This window comes from Parus major, chromosome Z (genome assembly GCF_001522545.3).
Source record: "Parus major isolate Abel chromosome Z, Parus_major1.1, whole genome shotgun sequence".
NCBI classification, from domain to species: Eukaryota; Metazoa; Chordata; class Aves; order Passeriformes; family Paridae; genus Parus; species Parus major.
In genome coordinates, this window is record NC_031799.1 from 28352278 (window position 1) to 28376799 (window position 24522).

The 24522-nt window shown below is 34.2% G+C and overlaps 1 protein-coding gene across 50 annotated transcripts in view; it reads right to left on the reverse strand.

Moving 5' to 3' along the window:
- The window catches only part of PTPRD (protein tyrosine phosphatase receptor type D), a 1166996-nt gene that overhangs the window by 220446 nt on the left and 922028 nt on the right, over window positions 1–24522 (reverse strand). For 26 of the 50 annotated variants that reach the window (XM_033520262.1, XM_033520281.1, XM_033520274.1 and 23 more), the window contains 2 exons: window positions 7219–7367; window positions 2904–3045 (listed from right to left, as the gene is read on the reverse strand). In XM_033520262.1, the coding sequence (XP_033376153.1) occupies window positions 2904–3045; window positions 7219–7367 (291 nt within the window). The remainder of the gene's footprint in view (window positions 1–2903; window positions 3046–7218; window positions 7368–24522) is intronic. The other 24 variants (XM_033520295.1, XM_015652791.3, XM_033520279.1 and 21 more) reach the window with 1 other exon arrangement.

The following is a 24522-nucleotide window of genomic DNA, read 5'->3' on the forward strand; positions in this document are numbered from 1 at the left end:
AGTTACTCTACATGGCCATTGAGAGAAAAAACTGACAAATTTAGCTGTAAAGACAAGGACATATCAGGAAAAATGTAGCTGCTCCATGCTGTGGAAGGTATTTGTGGCAGTCAAGCTGGGTGAAACAAGCCATCAAACAAAATGAATGTAGGTAGACACTTCTGCTCCTAGAGCTACCCTGATTTCACTGATCATATTAGGGTTGCATACTTTTGGGTTGAATTGTGAGTAAAATCTTATTTGCACCTCTGGATGGGATCTTGCAAGAGGCACAAGTGCCAAGCTGTGTCTGTGATAGAACCATTGCAAAACAGTTAGAGGAACATATGAAAGTTATATAGGCATCTTCTGCAGTCCAGAGTCACATACATACCACAGGGATGAGTAAAGCCTAAGCAACTACAGATAAAACTCACTCTGCTCTGTTTTGTATTTCATTTAATCTAGCTAATTCCTGTTCATATCTGCAATATATATTTATTCCTACAGCAGTTGTGTGAGGCAGAGGAACTCTGTACCAAAAAGGCATCATCAATGGCGTGTTTTTCCACAATGCTACTGTTGCAGACTATACAGGATGAAGATTTGTGTAAGTTTGCAACGTAGAGGCTTTGCAATAATAGAATTATCTTCCAGGCTAATGCCCTTAGCACTGAATTATGTTGTGTCTTGGGAAGTAATACAGAAAACCATTGTACTTTTAGCAATTCAAAATTTGAATCCCACCAAAACTTCCTAATAATGCCCTGTTTCACTGCAGGCTCCTTGCTTTCTCTGATGTTGCACCTTTATCTAAATCCACACTCAGTATGTTCATGAGTTCTCGTACATTCCCCATTTCAGATTAAATCCATAAATCTACTCCTGGAGCAAATATATTCCAGCAGTTGCAAAAGCCATGGGTATTATGGTTAGAAACAATGCTCAAACTTTGTATTTTAGTGGTTTTAATTAAAAAAAAATAATTAAAATTGAAATTTATTTTAATTTTAATTTCATAACCAATAATGTTTTGTTCATTAGTCATCTCTATATGCATATCATTATGTATTGCTTTTAAAACAGAATGCAATACTCGTGTTGTCTGAAGTAGGCACTGAGCCATTATTATTGCTCTTACCATCAAGCAAAAAATAGTCACAAACGTTACATATGCCTTAAAAAAATTTGATTCATAATCAACAGGATAAGTAAAGAAACAGACCACATTGTACAGTCAGTCAGTTCTGAAACTCAGACACCCCCTCTATCTTTTGCAACTGCTGTGTTTTTTGGTAGAGAGATATGAAGACTGTTTCTCTACAAAAGCCAAAATGAGAACTCTGGTTTAGAGCACACTCTTTCAAAACACATGCATGCACATTTCATGACTAGTAGTCTTGTAAATGCGTTACAAGAAACGATGAACAGAAAAAATACTATTTCCACCTGAGTTTTCACACTGTTTTTTGCTTTTCCTTGCTCATTTTCCCAACCTCCCTTTAGTTTGCAAAGCTTTCAATGGAATATAAAAATGTCATTTTTTGTTCATTTTCAACAATGTGGAAGTTGTACATAAAAAGTGCTCCTATCAGTTAATAAAGGCAAAAGCTTATCTTAGGGAGTTAAGGACAGGTCCATGGTTATGTTAGAACATCAATCTATCAATCTTCCTGTTTTCATTGGTTAGACTGGGAAGAATTTTTAAAAGATAATATAAGGAACAATCATGGCATTAGAGGTAAGAATTTTAAATAAAGGTTTGCTGACATCCAACTTCCCATAAGAAAAGAAATATGTATGTCTTTAGGGTTATTGTTTGATATATATGCACATAAGTGTTGCTAGTTGTCTCCAACATTAATGTCAGGGCCGTCTGTAATTATTAAAATAGCTAATAAAATTACATAAGGTTTTTTTCTAGTAAAAATCCAACTTCACAGAATAACAGGAAAAAAGTAATCTTCTTGTAACCCTATATTGCTTGGGCTAGAGGATCAAGAAAAACATATTGCAATTACACATTCCACAAATTTTCCTCTAAATTCTGTAAAGCTGTTTAATCATCTTCAATTCCTATAAACAGGCACCAAGTAATTCTGCAAACCTTGTAATGCCATGTAATATCAAAATAGAAGACAGTAATCTTCAGTCATAAAGCCAGCCCTGCAAACTGAAGAGTATGGTATTTCATGAAGTGTCTCCAAATCCAGTGTTTATTCATTTTCAGGTGACAAAACAAAATGTTCAGGTCATTTGACTACTAGTACTTTCTCCCCTGAGTATTATGGAGAAAGTAGGCTTGTCAGTATATTAATACCCTCACCCCTGAGAGAGTTGAAAAAATTGCATTTTTCCTTTACTGTTTTAAAAAATTTCTTTTAGAAGTAATACAGTTCAGGTGACATATATCTGAAGTGGAAGAAGCATTTGCCTTTTTTATGATTGTCTCTTGTGAGGAAAATTTTGCAGCAGCTTAACCTCATCTAAAAACTGTTCATGCAACTTTTCAAGGTCACTGTTAATTGAGCAAATTTCTGTGTAAATGCTGATTGAACAAAGATAAGGTACCCAGGGCAGCACTAAAATGTGAATCAAATGCATTCATAAAGTGGTTGTCTTGAGTAGTATTTAATATAATAACCTGTTGTGTGTGACACTCCTGTTTCACTATTTCTTCTTCACTCTTATCTGTCATACCCTACATACTCACATTACAATTTTATGGTCAAAAGTCACAAACACAGTAGACATTTTTTCTAGACAAGTATTATCTGAAAAAGTTTATAATGAAGAGCATTGGGACTATAATATGGTCCATTTGTAAAGAACTGCATTTAACTTTGCCAGAGAGAATCCTCTGCGTTACAATGTACTGCTTTGAGCTCTATGAAGTGAATTAGTTATGTTTAGAATGAACTTACCGCGTAAAACAGTGAGTCTTGTGGACACACTTATCTCGCCAACACTGTTGGAAGCCACGCATTCATAAATAGCTTCATCTCGTGGTGTGCGCAGTGGTTGTATTCTGAGAACCGACCCAGATCCATCATCAAACTCTATTACCTATAAAAGGAAACAAAAGCTGTCACAGATGTTGTTACAAATACCTATGCCTCAACTAATCTGTTCATGAACTTTGGTTCATGAACTTTTGGTATTCAAGTCACCAAAGATAGGCTCATTTTTCAAATTTATGTACCAGGACAAATTCCAATCATATGGGAAAATGTTTAAGTGGCAATACTGGAACATACAATGCTGTTCAGTGAGTACTCAGTGGCCACTTTAACATAGCTCCAAGAACTACAGGAGAAAAAACAAATGAAAAAACAAAACAAAACAAAACAAAACCCAGCAAACATGGGCTGTAAGAAAAAAAGTCTTTAACTTAATGCTGTCTTATTCTGAAGTTCACCAACAATACCTCTCAATTCTCTTAGCTAAAGTACTCTACCTTCAAATGACAATTCCATTCATTTTATTTGCTGCCAGCTATAGTCCCTCTTTACTTACAAAGTGCAGCTCACTCACTCATTTGTCTCCAAAGCTAAAAAAACTGTCTGTAATTTCTGAACCAAACAGAATGACTCAGTTTAGCTTTGTATTTAACCCACAAAGTAAGTAAATTTATCCAACAAGTGATCATTTAGGAGACTAAATAATAAGGCTAAATGTCTAAGATTTAGTTTTGAAACAGCAATATTTACACAAGAAATAATAATATTTCTGTTAGAAAATTCACTGAACAGATCTTATTTCCTTCATGATCTGCAGTCAGAATCACATCAAATACTGGCGAGTACTGCTATGCTCCATAGGTCCTGGGAAAACCTTCTTAATAATTAAGTAATAGCAATAATCTATTTAATCTATTTTTTAAAAAAGAAATAAAAAAAAATTACTGAGATGTATCAGTACTACTATCAGGTAAATGGCACTTATAAACAAAGTTTCATTTTTCAAATTTTCAAGTTTTTCCTTTTGTTTTTCTCTACAGAATAATTAGTATTTGTCCATAATTTATACATTAATGCACAAAGTGATTTACATATATGCCTATCTGCACATGTCCTTGTGTCTTTCTGTCTCATTTTCACACAATCAACCCATGAGATCTCTGTACATGTTGACAATAAGAGAGATATAAAGTCCAGGGTCAGAAATGATGGTAAACGTGCCCTGCATCTCGTTATTTTCATTGTATGCATTTCTCAGTTGCTGCTTAGTGCTGAGGAGGTGAAAGTAAGATAAAACCCCGGGGATTTTTGATACTGAATTTTTTTGAAAGCCCACAGGATGTATTATTTTTTCTTGTTCTTTCAGTAAAGCCATTGCTTTAAACAAATCTAGACAAGACAAAATATCTATTTGCTGTTAGTTAGTACAATTAAAGGAATAATGAGAATTCTTGGAAAAATTGACATTTATGAGGGAGAGAAAAATTCCAGTCTTTAAGCAGTCACACTAACAATTTATAGATAAAAAAATGGGAGCACAGGATCCAAAATTTTAAGTATGTCTCAGACATACTCAAAAAGGAGTAATTGCTATTGTTTAAACCTGAATGCTGAATAAATGTATCTGGACAGACACTGAAAACAACTGCAGCAGATTGGATTGGGAAAATACTGCAGAGATTAAGTTTCAAGTCTGGTGTCTCAAAAATATGTATCATAAAATTGATTTATTTTTCATGTGATGAGTTCTCCCCTTTCCTGCATATCACAGCTAGTTAATTCCTAACTCTTCCCCACCTCTTGAATGAGATTTTATTTCTTTTTGTGAGATAGATATTTTAATAAAAGCAGTTTTGCATGCAGGGTAGAATGATGTAATTTTTAACTTTTATTTTTCCCTCTTCTGTTCCTTTTTAAGTTTCTCTGAGAAGGACTTCTCAGAAAATTAAAGTAGATTTTTGTAATTCCTATTATCTAAATTAATTTAAAGGAAGAGAAGAAAAAAATAATCCCCATTCAGAGTCTATATCTACAATATAAATAAAAGCTGAAAGATTAATAGAGAAGACCCTCAAGGCCTTACTGTATATCATAATTTCAGAAGCAATGTCTAGCTTACAGTGCTATTCTCAGTAAATTGGGAGAATTAGCTGGTGAGCAAGAAATTTCAATGACAATAGTCTTCAAATATAAACAGCCAAGAGAAAAGAAATAAACTATTTGTTCCCCGGTTGTAACATACACCAAGTTCCAGAAAAAGAGTTCTGGTTTCATGTGGGGGACAAATAATCATGACAAATTTAATGAAATCCTGTAGGAGACTGTCCAAGTTTATTAAATTATAAAAAAGTAATGCCCAGCACCCCTGGGAAAGCATGTGGACAAGAAGGACTAGAGTCCTTTCCAGCTGTATTTACTACATGATAATGTCCAGGTAAAACATTTTGAGGTCTTTCATCTTTAAGTAACTCAGAGAAATATACAAAATATTAATGTGAAAGAAGATAAAAAGAGATCAAACTAAATATTCTAAAACTAAATATTGGTTCAGCTGCAAATCTCAGACATTTCTTGTTTCCTGAATGCTTCATATGTCTTTTTTGAATCTCATTTCTACTGTTTTTCTTTTCTTATTTAGAGAGTCTATGGCATGAATTAATGGCCTTGTTTTGAACAGGAAGAAAAGCTGCTTAAAATAATGATTTTGTATGCACTCTTTGTAACTGCTCAGCTCAGTGGACATGATAAAAATTATAAAACACTTGGCAAGTGTCATTTATTTCTTTGAAATACATTCCATCTTACTCGGCTATACTCGGCTGTTTGTTCAACAGTCACTAAAGATATTTTTAAAACATTTTAAGGTGTTTTTATAGTTACATTCAAATAATTTTTATGGAAATAAAACTACTGTATTTTCGCTTATTCTCCCTAAAAACAGTTACACAGGTACCTAGAAAGCAATTGTCGTGGTTTTAATATATATTAGGAAATAAGCCATGACATATTGCAGCATAACACACAGTAAACATACACATGCACTTTTAGATATACTGTTTAGAATTCATTTTGAGTGAAAGTTCTGTGAACAGAAGAAGACAAATTATGTAGAATTTATGATAAAACTTCTATGTTAATCCCACTAGCCAATTACAGTTCTGCATATACTCTGCAAAGTGCAAAAGGTTTTTGGCACTTGGAGGTAACATTTAAATGAATGATTTTGTTTTTCATGTTGAAGTAAATACACAAGCCAGAAATTAGAATAGTTAATGAGCAAATTCCAATGTCTTTAGATATTTATTGAACCTAAAATCAAAAAAATAAATTTAGTTTACAGATGAAATGCAGTTCTTCAAAAAAAATCTAACATGAAGTCCAGGTCAAGCAATCTTTACAAATGCTGATTAATATAGAGGACTTTGATATTTACTCGGTTGTTAATTACTATATGTTGGATCATTTGCTCATAAAATGCATGTCCCAACTGTTTTATATACAAATCATTAATCTTTGAACAGTTGCTTTTAAGGAAACAGAAGTCTCTTATCCAACACTAAAAACATTTAAGAGACAATTATACACTCCTAGTGCCAGTTTTGATATCTCTTCTAAAAGCCTTCCCACATTTTCTGAATTTTTTCTTCATGTTAGAGGTCAGTCTGTACTTGACATTAATTCTTCTTGCCATTACAGGAGGGAATAATACCTGTTTTCTTATTTCCCCCAAATAACTAGAATCCTTTGAGCACATAATTTTCACTGTTTTCTTTAACTGAAGGCTGTGGAGAGAACTATCTTTCTCCAAGCCTTTTCTTAATTTATTGTTAAGAAAAGAATCAAAAGCAAGCAGCAGCAGGAACTACAACACCCCTTTCATCTCTTTCCTCAACAGGGGCAAGGAATTGTGGCAGCAGAAGCAACTGAAGACTAGGCCTGCTCAGAGCACGTTGTCACAAAAGGAGGTGGTTTGCTCATTGGAGACAGCAGTCACTGCTCAACTAATGGCCCCAGCTACTTCATGAGACAGCAAACCAAACAGAGGCACTACAGAGCTCCTCAGTTCAACCATGCTAGCTTAGAAAGTAGCAGTTTTCTCTTTAATGGTTCTATGCATTACCAATTTTCAAAATTAAAAACTTCTCGAGACTATTCAGACCAAATTATCCCTGATGGTCAATTCTACTTTGCTAAATCACTGCTAATAAAGCACACATAGTGGGATTAAAAACAAGGTTGGAATAAAATGTTTTTCAGAGGAACAGAACAATGGACCTAATACCTCAAATCTCTGATTGCTGACTTTCTTTCCTTTTTTGTTCCAGACAATTTTAGGTCTCGGATCTCCTGTGGCTTGACAGATGAATGAGGCGACTCCTCCTGAAACGCCTGTCTGGTCAACGGGTGTTCTTGTAAACTTTGGTGGTGCTGAAACAAACAAAAAATTAACCAAATTAATCCAAGCAGTAAACATAAATTTTAAAAAGGTCACATGAAGAATTCAAAATTTAAAAAGAAGGAAATGCTTTGTTTCTCCAGTGATATCATTCACTTGTAAGAAAAAGCATTATAAAAGAAACCCTAAAAGGTCAGGAAAGTACTTATAGATTTTACTAGTGAAATTTATATTAAAACCAAAATCTGATGGCATTGGAATAGCAAGATCACACATTATATTTTATCACCATTATAAATAAAAAAATCCAATTTGAATTCTGTTGCAAAATGAGCTCATCAATCAGCTGGAATAATATAATGATTTGCTACTTGATGCTATGATCACAGGGTGTCATGAAAAGAGGACGCTCACCTTTGATATATTAAAATCAGTGACATTTAGGAGAAAGCATTTGTAATTTTGCATGGTAGAGGTAAATTACTATGTATTAAGAGGCCAGGCAAAAAGGACTGTAACAGAAGAGAGATTTATGCTTGAGTACAGTTTTGCGCATAGCTCCTGTTCATTCCTAAATTCTACTATGTCAGAAAGGAGAACTAAAAAAAGATCCAACTACTGCAACAATAAGAGAGGGAGAGAAATGGAGAAACCATTTTGAAAGAATGATTAGGCATTTTAATTCATTATTCTTCTTCCCTTTATTTATTTTACAACAAATTGAAATTATTATTTTACTTGTGGAGAGACAAAATTTTCAGGTTTATAGCAACACGTATCCTAATCTGTAAGATTACACCTAAATAGAGAACAAAAACATTGGAAAATTCCTGTAAATCTTTACCTAATTGTGTTTCTTAGCAAAAGAATTTCTAAAGATACAATACACCTTCAGATAATGATTTAAATGATATGATGTGAGAACTTAGGGACAGTAAGTGGTAAAAAACCCAGGTCTTTGCTATGAATACATCCTCCATAGTAGTTGCTTTATACCATTTCTTGTAATTCAGTTTTGTCCCCATCTTCGTACATAAGCAGTCAGCTCCTCTATGTTTCCTACCTCTTCCCTTTTCTTCGCTTTTCTCTCTTAGTTCAGGCAGGTACGTACCTGTACTGTACTAGTTTTCATTTCTACGTTGCTGTTCTTTGGTTCTGATGTCTAACCCCTTATTCTGCAAAACTGTTCTTTCCATAGGCACCATTGCCTGTCAGCATGTTTATTTGAATGTAAGAAACACAGCAGACTACTGTCACACATGTATGCAAGACTGGAAGAAATCCTGAAATAGTTTAAAATGCCAAGGTTCCATTTTTCAAAATGCAATTAGGGGAGCTTTTTACCCTACTCTTAATGTAAAAAAGGGCATTTTTTAAAAAAAATAATGCTCCTGAAAATCTGCATGCTTTTTCTTTAATAGAAATGTCAAGAAAATGTGTTCGTTTTTAACATTCCAGAATGCTCAGAGGTCCTAGAAGTGCCACTCTGCTAATTTTCCTGGTGAAAATGTACCTAAACCCAAATGCAAGAGCACATCTCAGCAAAACAATGTACCACTATTGCCATGGGGAAATTATAAAAGAACTTCTCTGATGTCAAAAATTGCAAAAACTATAGCCAAATACCATAACTAATGCCAAAACATTTTAAGTGAAAAACGAGAAATTATTTCCTAAGCCACAGGTTCCCCAGCCACAAAAAAGACAAAAATACATTCTGATGATGAGCATCTGGGTTTCAACAAAACTGCTCTCTTTGAAGCCTTTCTAAGTGTGTTTTAACTCAGCACTGTGATACATGAAGAGACCTGACTGAATCTGCTAAACTGACATTCCGTGGCACAAGTTGTGATCATGGGCCACCAAGTGAAAAATGACACGCTGCCATTCCCTTTTAATTTTTTTTTTTTTTTGACATTTTGTGAGTTCACTGTTAGAACTCAAGCCACTGAAAGAGAAACACTTCATGACGAAGTCCAACAGCACATTGTAACTACGTACAGTAGGTCATAGGCAGAAAACAGCACATGTAGCAATAAATAAAACTAAAAATCTTTCACCAAACTCAACTGCCGTAAGAGGTACAACCAGTTTTCCAGCAATTTCTTCATGTAGAACTGTCCAATATCTGGTAAAAGACTATAGGACTGCCATGACTCCTTAAAAAAATTGCATTCTAGCTTCTGCAGAGCATTATTTACTACATCACAGAGCTGCAGAAATAGGGCTGAATACTTAACATAGCTACAGCTACCTGAACAACAGTATTTTTGCCATCCTATGTGAATTTTTGCTGGGCCAACAATTAGTAAAGCTGTTGTTTGTTAACCATTAGAGACATAGCATTAGACACAGAAAACAAGGGCAGTTGTACATAATGATGCAATTTTCAACTTGTGGACATTTTGCAAGGAAAATGAGGTTTAAAGTTTGTATATGAAATCCACTTTTTTGTATGATGTGACTAATATTATCTACATCAGTAAAAAAGCTTCACAGTCCAGTATAGAAGAGAATTGGGGTAGTTTTTGTGTTTCACTTAGACCATAACCTAGCTGAAATAAAATAAGGTATGTATGGGGTTAAAGGTTCTTTTTATATAAATAAGTAATTCCTATAAAAAAACATTGCCACAACTCTATTCCTATATGTAATACTGGAATTAAATCCATTAAATTTAAGTCCATTAAATTTATTTTTCAGGTATCATATGATATCAGAGAAGATAAATAATTATTAGAACATAAAAATTTTATAAAACTAACTGCCACAGAGACAGGTAAGTATTGTACAATCCCTCTTTTTATTACTCAATCAACATGTTCATCTTGTTACATATAAAGCAACCACCACCAGTGTAAGGGTATGTGAAACCATAACCCAGCAGAAGCAAAAAATGAAAAGTAGTATTTGTTGCCTTTATCTTTATAAAGCTTGCTAATTAAGGTTTGACACAAATTATCTCCACAATTAATGTTGTCAGTTTCTTGACATTGACTGTGACCTAAGCTGTTAGGCACTCTGATGGCAAACACAATTAAACTGCACAAACAGTTGTGCTTATTAACATGAGGGCAATTTTGATTGAGAACTGACAACTATTTTTGATCTCCCTTAACAACAGCAGCACAGAGTTCAAGAAAAACTCTCCACAGTACAGTTCATTAAGCACAATAACAATCTATATGGGGACCTTCCACTGCAATAAAAACTGCCAAAAAAGTAAGATGTAGTATGTTACCAGCTATGGTATCAGTCTTTTAGCACTTTTGCAACTTTCCTTGGCAACATCAATAAATGCAGTTAAAATAACAGAAGTGTAATTAAAATAAAAAAGTGAAATTCACTTAAAATCAGCGTCTTGTATTTCTGCACTTACATTCTCTTGAGGGCATCATAAAAATTGCTGCAGTATTATCTTTTAAATGCAAGAACACCCCAGTTTTGCTTTTTTATATACACCAGCACCTACTCAGGTATTCATATGAATAGTGAATTTTGATAACTTGTAAAGCTAATAAAGAAAAAAAAATCAGACTGGGAGATACTGCAAATTGGACTTCTGAAGAGTACCACAAGCTTTGTCATTCAAGAGGGCTCACACCATCTGTTACTAGGTATACACTTCTTGTTGGGACTCTTGAGAAGCTGAAGTCACAACTAGTAAACTACTGTTAATTATGCTCTTAATATACGTCGGAAAATTGAATTTATTGCTAGCGCACCTTAAATACACTCAGCTTGTATTTATTTGTTTTAAAGAGTTTAACCCCATAGAAATTAGGCTGCTGCTTCAATAAACAGTCAAGCTGTCCCCTCAAGGGGTACATGATCATCTGAAATAGAGATGGTTTACCACTATCCAGATAGAAGTGGTTTTTGCACATTATGGCTCCATAAAATATATTTTTAATGTGACACTAAAATAACTCATTTTGATTGGAACATTTGAATATCTTGGCACAAGCATAAGACACTTCTATCTTCCCTTATGTGACTCTACATTGTCTTTCTAAAGTTGAATTCTGAAATAGTGAATGGAATTAATTTATTCACATTTCATCCTGTTATAGAATTATCCGTTTTGAAGTTGCTGTTCGGTTCTCTGTGCTGTGCTTTAATGTAATGTAATGTATGTAATACTTTTCATCTGCACTCAAAATGTCTGACAAAATACTTTTGAAATTACTACTTCAGCCCCCTTCCTTCCACAGCTACTGCAAACTATTCTTGTGTAGAGACATTTTTACAGAAATACTCCTCTAAAGAAAAGGTGAGTACGAGGATAAGACTTCACCTTCTTTTAAGTGAGAGCTAATAGGAGGATGTCTGCAGTCCAAATACAGCTAGCGCAGCATATGAACTTAAAATGGACAAGATATATAGAGGATGCATAATAATACTAATAATAATACATTTGTTTCTAGATTCTCTGTTTGGGGTGTGGGAAAGTTCATAGTATAAAATATTTAAATTTAGGACTAAACTTCATAATATGCCTGAAATATGAAAAAGTATATTAGCTCAGAATAAAAATTGCCAAAAATCTATCATATTGTATCCTTTGTAAGCATGTATAGCAAGGGTGAAAAAAGACAGCAGAAAAAATTAAAAATGCAAAGACACTTCTTTGAAATACCTCATTTGCCTATAAATTCACACATATTTGAGGAGACGCCTTAAAAATTACAGTAAAATTTTCTGTTCTAAAGATTTGTTTTATCCCAATAAAAGTTGGAAGATGACAATCACAGCTGTTCCCATGAAATGCTTTCAGCTCAGACTCAGAAATGTAGGTTGAGAGCAGAGTAAACAATGTGGTCTGGCACACATAAAATCACAAGAATAATTTTCACTTAGCATAGTCTTACTGGCCTAGCAACATAAAGTTTCAAGGGGTTATGCAACTGGACTCACTCTGAGTAAAAACTTTTTTAGTGATTCTTCCCATGTCAGATTACATACTCAGATTATTTCTGACACACTAAAAATCCAAAGAAAGGGAATTAAACAACAACCACAAAAGAAACCCTAAACCAAACCAGAACAAAACAAAAAAAAACATCAAACAAAATAAATCCCACAGACAAAACCAAACCAAACCAAACCAAACCAAACCAAACCAAACCAAACCAAACCAAACCAAACCAAACCAAACCAAACCAAACCAAACCCCTTTATTTACCCCATTTCCCATTTTGCAACATTCACTGTATTCCACAGACTTATGAGAAAATGCTATACATTCTGAATAAAAAGAACAAATAAAAAGGCCATAGACTCCTTCATATTTAATGGTGGTGAAAGTGGTGAAGACTCCCATCCAGGTAAAAATGAACAAATAGGCAAATAATTGCACGTAATCACAGTCTGATACAGTATTGATGCATTACAAATTACATGATCAGTTATTATTTTCACAATTCCTCCAGTAGTTAATATATCAAAATTATATATACATATATATATATATATATACACACACATAGTACTTAATAGAAAATTACTTACTAGAAATTTCAAAACACCCTTACATACAGCATTAGCTGCTTATTTACTCATTAGTAATAATTTGTGACATCAGTTAGACTGATTATTTTTACAAGTAATTGTTTCATCTTAGTTCTAACCTCCACTTACAGTGGACCTGCACACTGGCTATGTCAGGAAAGCTAATTAGTTTTCATTTTTAGAAGGACAATAAATAATTTGCATTCATGAAATCTGCATAAAGAATTTCCTAGGTTAACAAGTAGTATGTTCCTAAAAGCTCTAGTCTTCAAGTCACAAGCTGTCACAATTTTTTCAGTGAACCTCTGAAAACTGCACCTGCCTTAACATCCTTCAGCAAGAACAAGCACAATATTCAGATATCATACTCTGAGCAGCTGAATGGTTTTATTATCCTGTTAATGAAAATAATCAGTTTTTTTATCTTTCAACTACTAAATGCATTTCAGCCATGCCAATGAAGTCCATCTGAAAATTTAGATCCATTTCGTTCACAGAAAATATTCCTAGGTACAAATGCGTGTTTCCCAAAAATCTGGGTAAAGGATTTACAGGCATTACACCATCCTCTTAAAAACTCAGTCCATACAATACTTATTAAATGTTGATAATATAACTGAAACACTCATCTCCTCACCTTCTTTCTGCTACATGTATTATTCTAAAAGCAAAAGCACTCAGAACAAAAGACTGGTTTTTGAGAGAGGTTTCTGGTTGGTTCTTTGGTGCTATGTTTCCAAGTTAGCAGCCATCTCCAGTTCCCAACCTTCAATCTGCCTGAGCATACCCACCCTGCTTACTAAATGAGCTCAAAAAAATAAAATAAAATTAAAAAATCCCTTGCTGATTGTCTCAAGGAAAATATGACAAGTCAATCCTATCTTTTATATTTTCAAATTCCCTGCAATGCAGTGTCTGTGTAGTAGGTTCACCATTAGGTTCATTCTTCCCTGAAATACTATGTCTTACAAGTAAGACCTCAGAAGTGGAACAGGTAGGTTACGTTTTCCAAAAGGTCTGATATTGAAATAGCAGGTATTTCATGTGTACTTCTAAGCTCTGCAAACCTTGTTACCAGCTCATTTCATTGTGGATTATGTATGCTTTTTTAGAGACAGACATTATCTGAGCCCTAGGGACATGGGAGGTATACAAACTAACACAGACAGCAGCAGACATTTATTTGCCAACTAATATCATGCACGCACACATATGTTCATTTTTAGCTTTCATTAACAGAGGGAAAGAAAAAGGCTTTCACAAATATGAAGAACCTATGAAAAACCTGCAAAAATACCCTTTTACTAATAGTATAGACCAATACATTTATATTTGAAGTAGAAAGAAGCTGAAAAATTACTTCTTGCTGTTCTTTTTCTATTAAAACTGTTGCAGGCACCCTATTAACAAATTAAGCTAGTTTCATGACAAATTATTGGGACATTTAGTGTGAAACTTGCAGCAGCCATTAACTAATGCCCTATAGTAGCAATACTGTGTAGTGTAGTATACTATTGCCCTATACAGCTACACCTGACAGGAAGCCAGGGCTCGCAAGTTATCACAGGCAGTCTCATAGATGATCAGACTAAAGGAGAAATCTCCCAAAGCCAGGCCTATTCCCACACCCATGCCTTCTTGCCTTCATTCCTCAAGTTGGGTGCCCAGCCTTAGCTATCAGCGCTACATATGCATTAGCTTAAATACAAAATTTAGCCTTCGTTTGAATACCACCACAGAAAATAAAAGTGGTATATGTTTGCTTCTAAATCTCCCCTTACTTCATGGTGTCTTCAGTTGTTTCTACACAAAAATTCTGGCTTACACTGTAGTTCAAGAAAAGAGAATATCAGGATGTTTGGTTCTAGTGTTTGACTAACCTGAGCACTGAAAGATTCAGGCATATGACTTAAGTAATACTCAGTATTCACTAAACGCATAGGAGGGCAAGAATTCTCCCTTCTTTTTCCCCATACCTATAGGAATTCCAGCACTATTAACCCACTGTTCATGATATTAACCCAGCTGCAGATATGTCTTTAAGTCATAAACCAGCACATCCTGAAATGCACAATACAAAACAAAAAAGGTATAGGCTTGTGTATATACATAGTATTTATCACAAAACTATACATAAAAGCTAGGTGGGACTTAATTTACCTGAGTAAGAGAGAGGACCTTGCTAGTAAATCCAGTACTAAGCCTTCTTTCAGCAGCAAATAAAAAGCATGAAGCCTCTTGAATCTAAAAGGTTAGTGACGTGCACCACTTTATCCCCCAGGAATATTACATAACCTTGTCATATTCACTAATTTAACGAAAGGAAATTCTGCTTCAAAGCTCTCTACTGCTTCTTTTTCAAATTTTAATGTCTGCAGACTCCATATGAATTATTTGGTAACTGAGAGCTGACACTCCTTTTCAATGTGCAAAGTAAAAGCAGTGAATTTTAAAATGCCAGGCAAGCTGATCGCTTTCCAGAAGACTTCTGCTCTAAGAGAAAGCTAGGAATAAATGAGACACTACAAGTTTCAATTAGGGACTTGGAATATCTGGGTTATGACTAGAGAGATGACCTTCAGAAGTGTTTCAGTCTTACTAAAACTCTCAAAATACAGGTACCAAAGTGAGGAAGCATAAAATTGGAGGTCTGTAACAACAAAGTGTAACTTCCATTCATAGTTTATTTATCTAAAAACAACAAAATGCATACCTTGCCATTTATACACAGGGTGAACTACTGATTACTGACTGTGAAAGCAAAATCAACTATCTAGTAATAATACTGACTCTACATACTAATATGATTCAGTGTTAATGCTTGACAAGGCAACCACATAAGCAAATTCTCATTATTCCTATTCAAGCAGAAGTATGCTTCTGTCTCATCAAATCTCACAGCCCATATGAACATCTGCAATATGGGACATTAAGGGGTTCAAGATGACTTTCTACTTGCAGACAAGCATTAGGAGATAACATGACTTGACATAAGCATAATTTATTGAGCTAAACTGGTAAGACACTATCATTAAGGCTGCTATAAAAAAAATAATAATTAAAAAACCTAGTTAGTAGAGACTCATAAATCTCTTTTCTTCTTACGAAGATAGGCCTGCTTCATCCCAGAACTTGGTCACCACCTCCCTCTATTAATTATAAACCAACATTTACCATTTACCTACAAGAATCAATTTTATGAAACCTAAATTAGATGTCCAGCCACATAGAAAGAATATATACTCTTACTAGCAAGCTCTGTGAGCAATGCAGTGCAGCCTACCTTTAGCTCTACTGTAAGACAGGTTAGCATGGCCTGTAGGATGATGCACTGCTGATGCATAAGCAGACATTCATAAACTAGGTCAGAAAACTGTTTATAGATATTAAAAAAGATTCAGTGACTAAAAGCCCCAGTGGACTGTCCCAGTTCCTTGCCTACAAGTCACTTACAATACATCAGTATGGTTTGCACAGCACAAGCAGCCTGCTCTGGGATATGGCTATGCAGACATAAAAGCACTGATTAGAATGTATTTACACTGGCAGTATTTTTGATACTGTATATTTTCAGAGTCCTGCTGTGTATAGGTCTTGTAAATACCAACCACATTTTGTTGTCATTAAGGACAATGTACTGCAAAAATGCAAGAAATACTAGTCACAAGGCGCTCAAGGTTCATCTGCGCCATGAACTTCTACAGGAGCTAAATTGCTCTAGATTGTCTCTAGTAAAGTTATGCCAGCATAAATTTGAAGCATATTAAAGCATGTAAGAACATGAGAACTAAAACCTCACACAAAGATATGCACAAGAAAGGTGTTGCCAGATCACAGATTTAATTAAAAAGCAGAAACCTAACCAAAAGAAACATAACACCACATAAAGGTAAACCTCTAATCACTAGAAGTTAACTTCTGTTTTCATTCTGGTATGAAGTAACACTTCATACAATGACATCTTTTCTGCTACCTGTTACCTAAAATCACTGACAATACAAGTATTGATATCCTGTATATCGGTGTACCACTGCACTTGCTTTACAAGAATCTTGCATGGTTAGCCATGTTACTTCAGTAATTTTTAATATAATTTGCAGTGGTTAGAGATACATCTATGATAATTGTGACCCATGGTGCTGTTCCTAATTTGTATCTAGCTCATCTATCTCTCAATAACTGTATTTTCCATTCTTCTGTCTTAAACATAAATTTATTCTTTTAAAAAGAGTTACCTAGAAATCTTAACACTACATATAACTGATATTCAGTCAAGAGCATGCTATTAAAAGAAGGACATAGGACTTTGTAGGACAAAATAAAGATCTTTTTCTTAAAACTAAGTAAAAAAAAAAAGTTACATTTGCCCTGTCATAGAGGTTTTCACTCTGAAATCCCTACCATAACTGTAAAGTGTGATTTATGCTTTTTTGAAAATGCCAATTTTTAAAAGAAAAGTAGAAATTACTAAACTATAACTGCCAACAAAGATTTCATTCTTTATTTTCTTGCAAAAGCAGATACAATTTACAAATTATAAATTACTACAAAAATGAAAAAAAAAACCACATTAAAACATAGTATCAGTCCTAGTCATGCTTTCCTTTTAAGTTCATATTTAAGTAGTATGAAAAAACAAATTCTCTGAAGTTTAGTCTGAAGAGATAGAACTGCAAGCCAAAAGCACTGGAAGTTGCAGCTGGCTCCTGGACAGAGGAGAGGGCTGACAGCCAAAATTTTGTATTTCTAATCCCATCTCTCTTAATTGCTTGCTGTTTAGCTTCAGGCAAATTACTTAACCTCCATGTCTCAATTTACTTACTTCCCGGATTATGCTACTTAGATTATGTCACAAAACATAGGGAGGAGTATTATAATTGTTACCACCACCGTATTTTACGAAATTAGTGTAGGGATTTTCATGCATTGAATGAAATGCTCCAGTTTAAGTCCTACCTACTTGCTACACAGGTGACACTTCTGTCAGGGCAAAGATAAAAATGAACAAACAAACCACATTCAAATCTAAATATGAAGTATCAGTGGAAATTGGTAGCTATTTGAAAAACTTAGTCTTTGAAAACTGCAGTCCTCTGCATCTTAGTATTGCAAATTATTTGTTTAATTAACACTCTTTTTTCCAAGGAAATGAGCTCACATTTCACAAGTGTACCATGGACTGCTCATTTTCACACTAAGAGGTACGTACTCAAAGGAGTACACTAAGAGATATGTACTTCTATAAATGATGATAAATTATTTCTGCAAAATGTATCATCATGCATCATAATTCAAATTCAGTGGTATATGATTAATATTGTGTCCATTTAAATAATAGAAATGAATAGTTTAATTAAGGAAACATGTTAATTGTAACTTAAAACATTCATCTAGATAACAGTAAATATGTATACATATATTTAGATCGAATATGCATGTTCAGAAATGAGAGATTTAAGGAAATTGTATTTTCCACATTAAGCTTTGGCAACCTCTTGAAAATATACTTGAAAATGGCTGACTGTTTGTGAAAAGAATTGAGAACCTTGGTTTGCTGTCAAGGAATTCAAATTTCTGTCTGAATCTCAATGGCCTATTCAAAATGTAGAAAATATCAAGAGATCAATATTGCACTCCATCATCAAAGCTACTATCTGCTTAGAAAGAATACAAAAGGTAGAATAAAATCTGCATTGTCACAAAACCTAAATTTTCTCTGATTTTTCCTTCTGAATATAAAAAGACAACCAGAAATGAACTTCTCACAACAAAACTGAAACTACTGGCAAAAATTCATGAAGTTAGGTTAGTGAAGCTAGGGATACAACGGATACAGCAGGTCACCAAACAGAATACAAAATAACTGGCCTCAAACATCCAAATAAAAAATGAATTGGGCTCTGGAAAGACAGGAATAAGAAAAAAGATGAAAAAAAGCTTGTTTCATGGAAAAAAAAAATTATACAAAGAAAAGAGAAGCAGAAATTAATGGTCAAACAGGGCAGAAGGATAACCTAAGCCAAGATGAATCTCAGGTCTACTGAAGTAAAAATTTAGGTGAATATAAGATCTTTACATATTACTATAATGCCAGTCAGTCTTTAATAAAAAATTAAGAATGTTTGGAAACTTTGATTTTAGTGTGTATAAAAGTTTCTTGCTCCCAAAAGCTGTCTGGAAAGTTGTAATTTAATCTTTATGTTCTTTAACATGTAGTGACTCTCATAAAATAATAGTAAAATCTCTTGAATGAATTTCTGTATTGTTCATAAATCACAAGAATCAATTACTACATGTATTGTTCCTTCTCTGAATGGCTTTAGAAAAGCAGCTTCTAGTTGTTCAATAATTTGGCATCTTACTGTGTCATAAGCTGGCACGCACAACTGGAAAAAATTCTAATTAGAGTTAGCAATAAATATTGAGAAGTAAGACTTTGATGCTTGCTCTTGTAAAACAAATCCTCTTTTTAAAGTAGACAGCTTTCAAAAATCTCCAGGAAAAAAAAATAGTCTTTGAAGGTTTTGGTTTCATTACTCTTAACTTCGCACTGCAATAGTAACAATATAATGTAACACAATATATGGTACCAAAACAAAAGGAAGGTGTGGAGAAGAATGAATGTAAAATTATTACTCACAGAGATGAAAATCAGCCCACTGAAGTACCAGATGTATTTTCTATGTCTTTGGCCTTAACCCCAGCAACACATTTAATGATTAAGAATAATAAACATTTGTATGCTTTCTCCCTCCTCAACAGACAGCAGTATAATAAGCTGATATGAAAATGCTTTACTTTTATATCAGCCTGTAGCATAACAACTCCATCTTAACAGTTTTTGTTGTGATTATGAAATTAATTGTCCATGGCTATAAAGGAATATATCTGCTGGGTAGAGTTAAAAGAACTATATTTTTCACTCTTCCCAATGCAGGAGCCTCCATTGATCAAGGAACTCCAACCTGAGACAATCTACCTGGTATCAGAAGCTACAATCATAATGATCTAAGTCTGTGTTTTCTGTTTATTTTTAAGGTTCTTACTTATTTGATGTAGTAGCTTTTCTGAAGTTGTTCCCTTTTACTAGGATAAGAGTAGCTGGATGTTTCCACTGTTCCTTCCTAGAGACAAAGAGCTATATGCACAGATATGGAGATACCAAGAATGGGGAAATTAATATAGTGTACACAGGACCAGGTTTTTAGGGAATTACTTTATGTTACAAATAAAATTCAGAAGAAAGAAAAACAAGAAAAAAAATCTTGGCATAGCTTAATTTAAAGAAGCCATACTATACCTTCTATAGTTAAGAACTGCTGGTTTTTTCAAGAAAATAATCATGCTTTCACAGCAAAAAAAAAAAAGTTTTTCTATTTGAGAGCATAAGAGTATAATTATACATGTTATAAATAAATATATATATACATGCGCATATATATATATATATATATATAAATAAATTAAAATGTGAATATTTACAGCACCAGGAAAAAACCACAACACTTTAAATAGTGTCAAAAGCATCCCTCACCCTTGAATTTACCCATACTGCAGTAAATCTTGTAATTACAGTCATAGACACATGTTCTAGTCAGTTTTAATTAAGGTAAGGGAAGACAATTAACTGTTAGCCATTGATCCCTCAAGCAGGCAAAAAAGTAACTACACAGACCTTGCAGACCATCAGGCTTTTCTGTCTGCCCAATGGTTAAGGTAGCCAGAGCATATCTATACAATCACAACTATGTTCAACTTCAGAACTGACAAAACTGTCCAACAATGAACTTTAAATTTCCTTATAATTTCTCACCAAAAAATCTATACCAATCCATACTTCATTACATACACTTAGCTCCCTTGATTTCTGCAATCCATTACAAAGATGTTAGTTTTGTCATTATCAAAATGAGGTCTCATATAGGTGTGTAAATCTTTCCATACTGGTGACCTCCAAGTTCAACCCTCCTGTAACACTTGCATGTCAAATTTCTTTTTCAACCCACCAGCACACTTTCTTTTTTCAAGTGGAACTGAGTTCTTTATCTGATAACGTATCTTGAGCCTCTCCTGTTCTCTCAGATCTGAGAATTTAAGTCCTTTCTGATCGAAGTAAGGGCTTATTTCTTAAGCTTTCTGATTGTTTCCCAGTGAATGCTTCCACCATGCCCTCAATTTCTTCCTTATCTTGTTTACAGGTGATTCCTCTGCACCACAGCAAAGGAGTATGAAATTAGTTCAGTAGCTAAAGCACTACACTGTTAAAAGGCAGGATCCCTATGATGAAGTAATTTTAATTGCCAAACACTGCAAATAGAAAAAATATTGGATCTTGCACTGTAGAGCCAGAGCCAATTGTCTGCGTCACTGTTATTTGAAAATACTTATGTTCTCCCCCACATTCTGATTCACTGTGACCTTTCAGGACTGACTAAATTAACCTCTTTTCTGAAAGAAATAAAAGGACAATGAAAGTCAAGCAGGTGTGCATAGTTTTGTACAAATGAACAATGAAGAACAGATTAAAAAGTCCTACAATTACCTCCAATGTCCAGACACTTACTTCTAAGAGCAGCTATCTTACTTCTAAGATCAGATGAATGTCTAAAAAGGCCACCACAGAACTGAGTGCTTAAGTGAATCATGCAAAACACCCGGAGTTCCGAAGTAAGTTCCACCCTGTGTATTTCACACAGATGATTAAACCAATTATAAATTTGCCATTCTATTTTTAATTGCTTTTCTAAGAATGCAGGTATTTGATTCTAAAAATGCTGTGAATAATACACTAAATTTTGCTTTAGATCACAAGAAATGAAATACTGGTGCCAAAAAACCCTGCGGCCTGGCATTCCTAAATAGAGCCAGCCTTTTGACCATCTAGGTAGACTTTGTATGGTTATGAAAGACTCCAGTACTAGAATTGCTTTTCAAGACAAAGCACCTACAAAATTTCTCAAGATTTTTACAGTTATGTTTACAAAATGAAGGTTGTCCAATTTATGGCCCAGTGAACCTGCATGCATATTAACACAATTAAGATCATGGAAAACAGTTTTTTTTCTGAACTGCCACATTGCTAGCAAACTTGACTAGGTTTCTGACACAACTGAATTTCTGTGTAAGATCATTAGAGTTAGGCAATCCTTGAAGACTGGACTGTTTTGAAAATATTCTTTTTCTCTTAATTAGAAAGTCACCTAAGTCATTAATTGATACTATGTTTCATTCAAGAGATTTTATCCATTACAAGTCTCTAATTATGTGAAATTTTCCCTTTCTTGAGGGAAATATGCACAATATGTACAGGTAAATTGATTTCTTAAATGAGCAGCCTAATTTCTTCACTACTGTAATCTGGTTGATGATCAGTAGTAGCAGTAATACAGCTTCACTTTATATAAGTTGAAGATTTGGTCCATTATTTTCAGACTCATGTTGAGGAGCACATGTACAGGACTGTCACCAGGTTACTAGTGACACAGCTTCCAAAAATAAGAAGTTTGCAAGCTCGGCTCCTAATTCACTAGATCAATGCTGACTGTTTCAAAGCTGGGTGGATAAATTGATACTACTTGTGCCTCTGCTCAAGCAAAGATTCACCATATCAAGTAACCATAACCAAGTCTTAGTTAGGCAGCAGTAACCATCTTCCCCCTGCCCGCCCCAGGCAATACAGGACACATTTCATAGGTTACAAATGAATTATTTGTGTGACAGGCACTCATACTACACTGCACAGAAAGTCAGTAAGTAAACGGGAGTTTAGCCTAGCTTCCTATGAGACAAAAATAAACCTGTGTTTCTAATGAACTGATTCATATTGTGCTTGAGTTCTGAAGATAAAAATGTAGATATGTTGGACTTTGAGATAAAAATTACTTCAAAAGAATGTAAAATTAATTTACTAAAATTCAAGACTAGATATTGGTTTTGCTCAGAAAGTATAAGCATATTATTTCTTTCCACAGAATTACTGAACACCCTAGGTGAAAATGACTCACAAAAATCACCAAGTCCAATTGTGGTCTTGAACTAGATAGTCCCAAGACTCACACCACGTGTCTGAGAGCACTGTCCAAACTCTCCTTGAACTCTGTCAGGCTTGGTGTTGTGACTACTTCACTGGGGAGCCTGTTCCAGTGCCCAAACACCCCCTGGGTGAAGAACCTTTTCGTAATATCCAGCCTAAATCTCCCCTGACACAACTTCATGCTGTTCCCTCAGGTCCTGTCACTAGTCACCAGAGAGAAGAGAATAATTCTGGAATTTTATTCCAGAAGTATATCTAAGTCAGCAAGAAGAAAACAGGTATCTATTTATCCTAATCTTTATTCTTACTTCACTAATTGTAGTTACTACTTCATTTTAATTTCTCTTAATCATAACTAATTTCTAGAGTTATATTCATAAGGTAACAACTACCTTCTCCATAAGGAGAAGAGAAAGAGATATAAACAATTAAATTTTTTATACTGTTTTTTAGAGTTCAACTATTTTGAATGGAAGAGGGCAAAGCTGGTTTGTAGCAGTGGAAGAAAATCTATGTTTTTTTATGTATTTAGCAAACCTAGGTCTGATCCTATGGCATAAAAAATTTACACTGAAGTAGAAATTCTAACAGCCTATATTGAAAGTATTCCCTGTAAAATGATGCCAAGTAGGTACCTGTATGTCCTTATATAAGAAATCTCCATATGTATTGAATGTGATTCTTTGCAGCACTTCATCACACCTCTGTGTTTCAAAAGTCCTCATAAATATCCAGGCTACATTGGGGGTCCTTAAGTTTCTCTGTTTATTGACTTACATTATGATTTTATGATATTATTATGATCAATTTCTTTAAGATCCGTTAGTTCTCCCTGTAATCTTGGAAGAAATCAAGAAAAATTCCAGTGTAATAAAGCTAATGAGTGGGCAAACAAGTTTAAGCAGGAATTAAATGAAGAAGTAATAAAATATTAATTTATTTATTATATCAGCATTATTTAGCATTTGTAGAACCTCCAAGAATGCTTACGGTCTTAATCTTGCCCTCTAAAATGTTTGCAGTCTACGTATTAGCTAAAGCCTGACAGCTGAATATTGCCAAACTTAACAAAATACATTGAAAATGTGATAGAGTTTTAGTCTGCAACAATGGCATTAAAACAAACTCTGCTAACTTTCTAACAATTGTTGAGTTTTTAGAAGAACAAAATACAGCTGAAGATTAGGAAGTCTGCGGATAACTATGGAAAACTGAAGTTTTGCTTATCTTTCTTAAGCCTGCAATGCAGGTTTACACGAACCTTTGAAATGGCCTCCAAAACAAAACATGAAAGAAAGAAGTTCCTATCTCTCCACTCTGGTTTGTCATTAGTGAAGCCATTAGAGAATGTTCATCAGTCTGACTCACAAGCAACTCTGCTGCTGACTCACAGATATTAAAATTATAGAAAATATATTGGAAGGTAATCAGTCATCTCATTTACTAAAAAAAGAGCACTTTTCAGACAAGTGAGAAATTGAGAGCTTACAGTAAATACACTGTATATCTTCAAGCTGTAACCACCAACACCAAATACTTCCTCAATCAGGAAACTCACTCCAATCTCACATTTCAGGGTCACATTACTCTTTTTGTTTCATTTTGCACACTGAGTGTAACAGGAACTTAATGTCTTGTTTCAG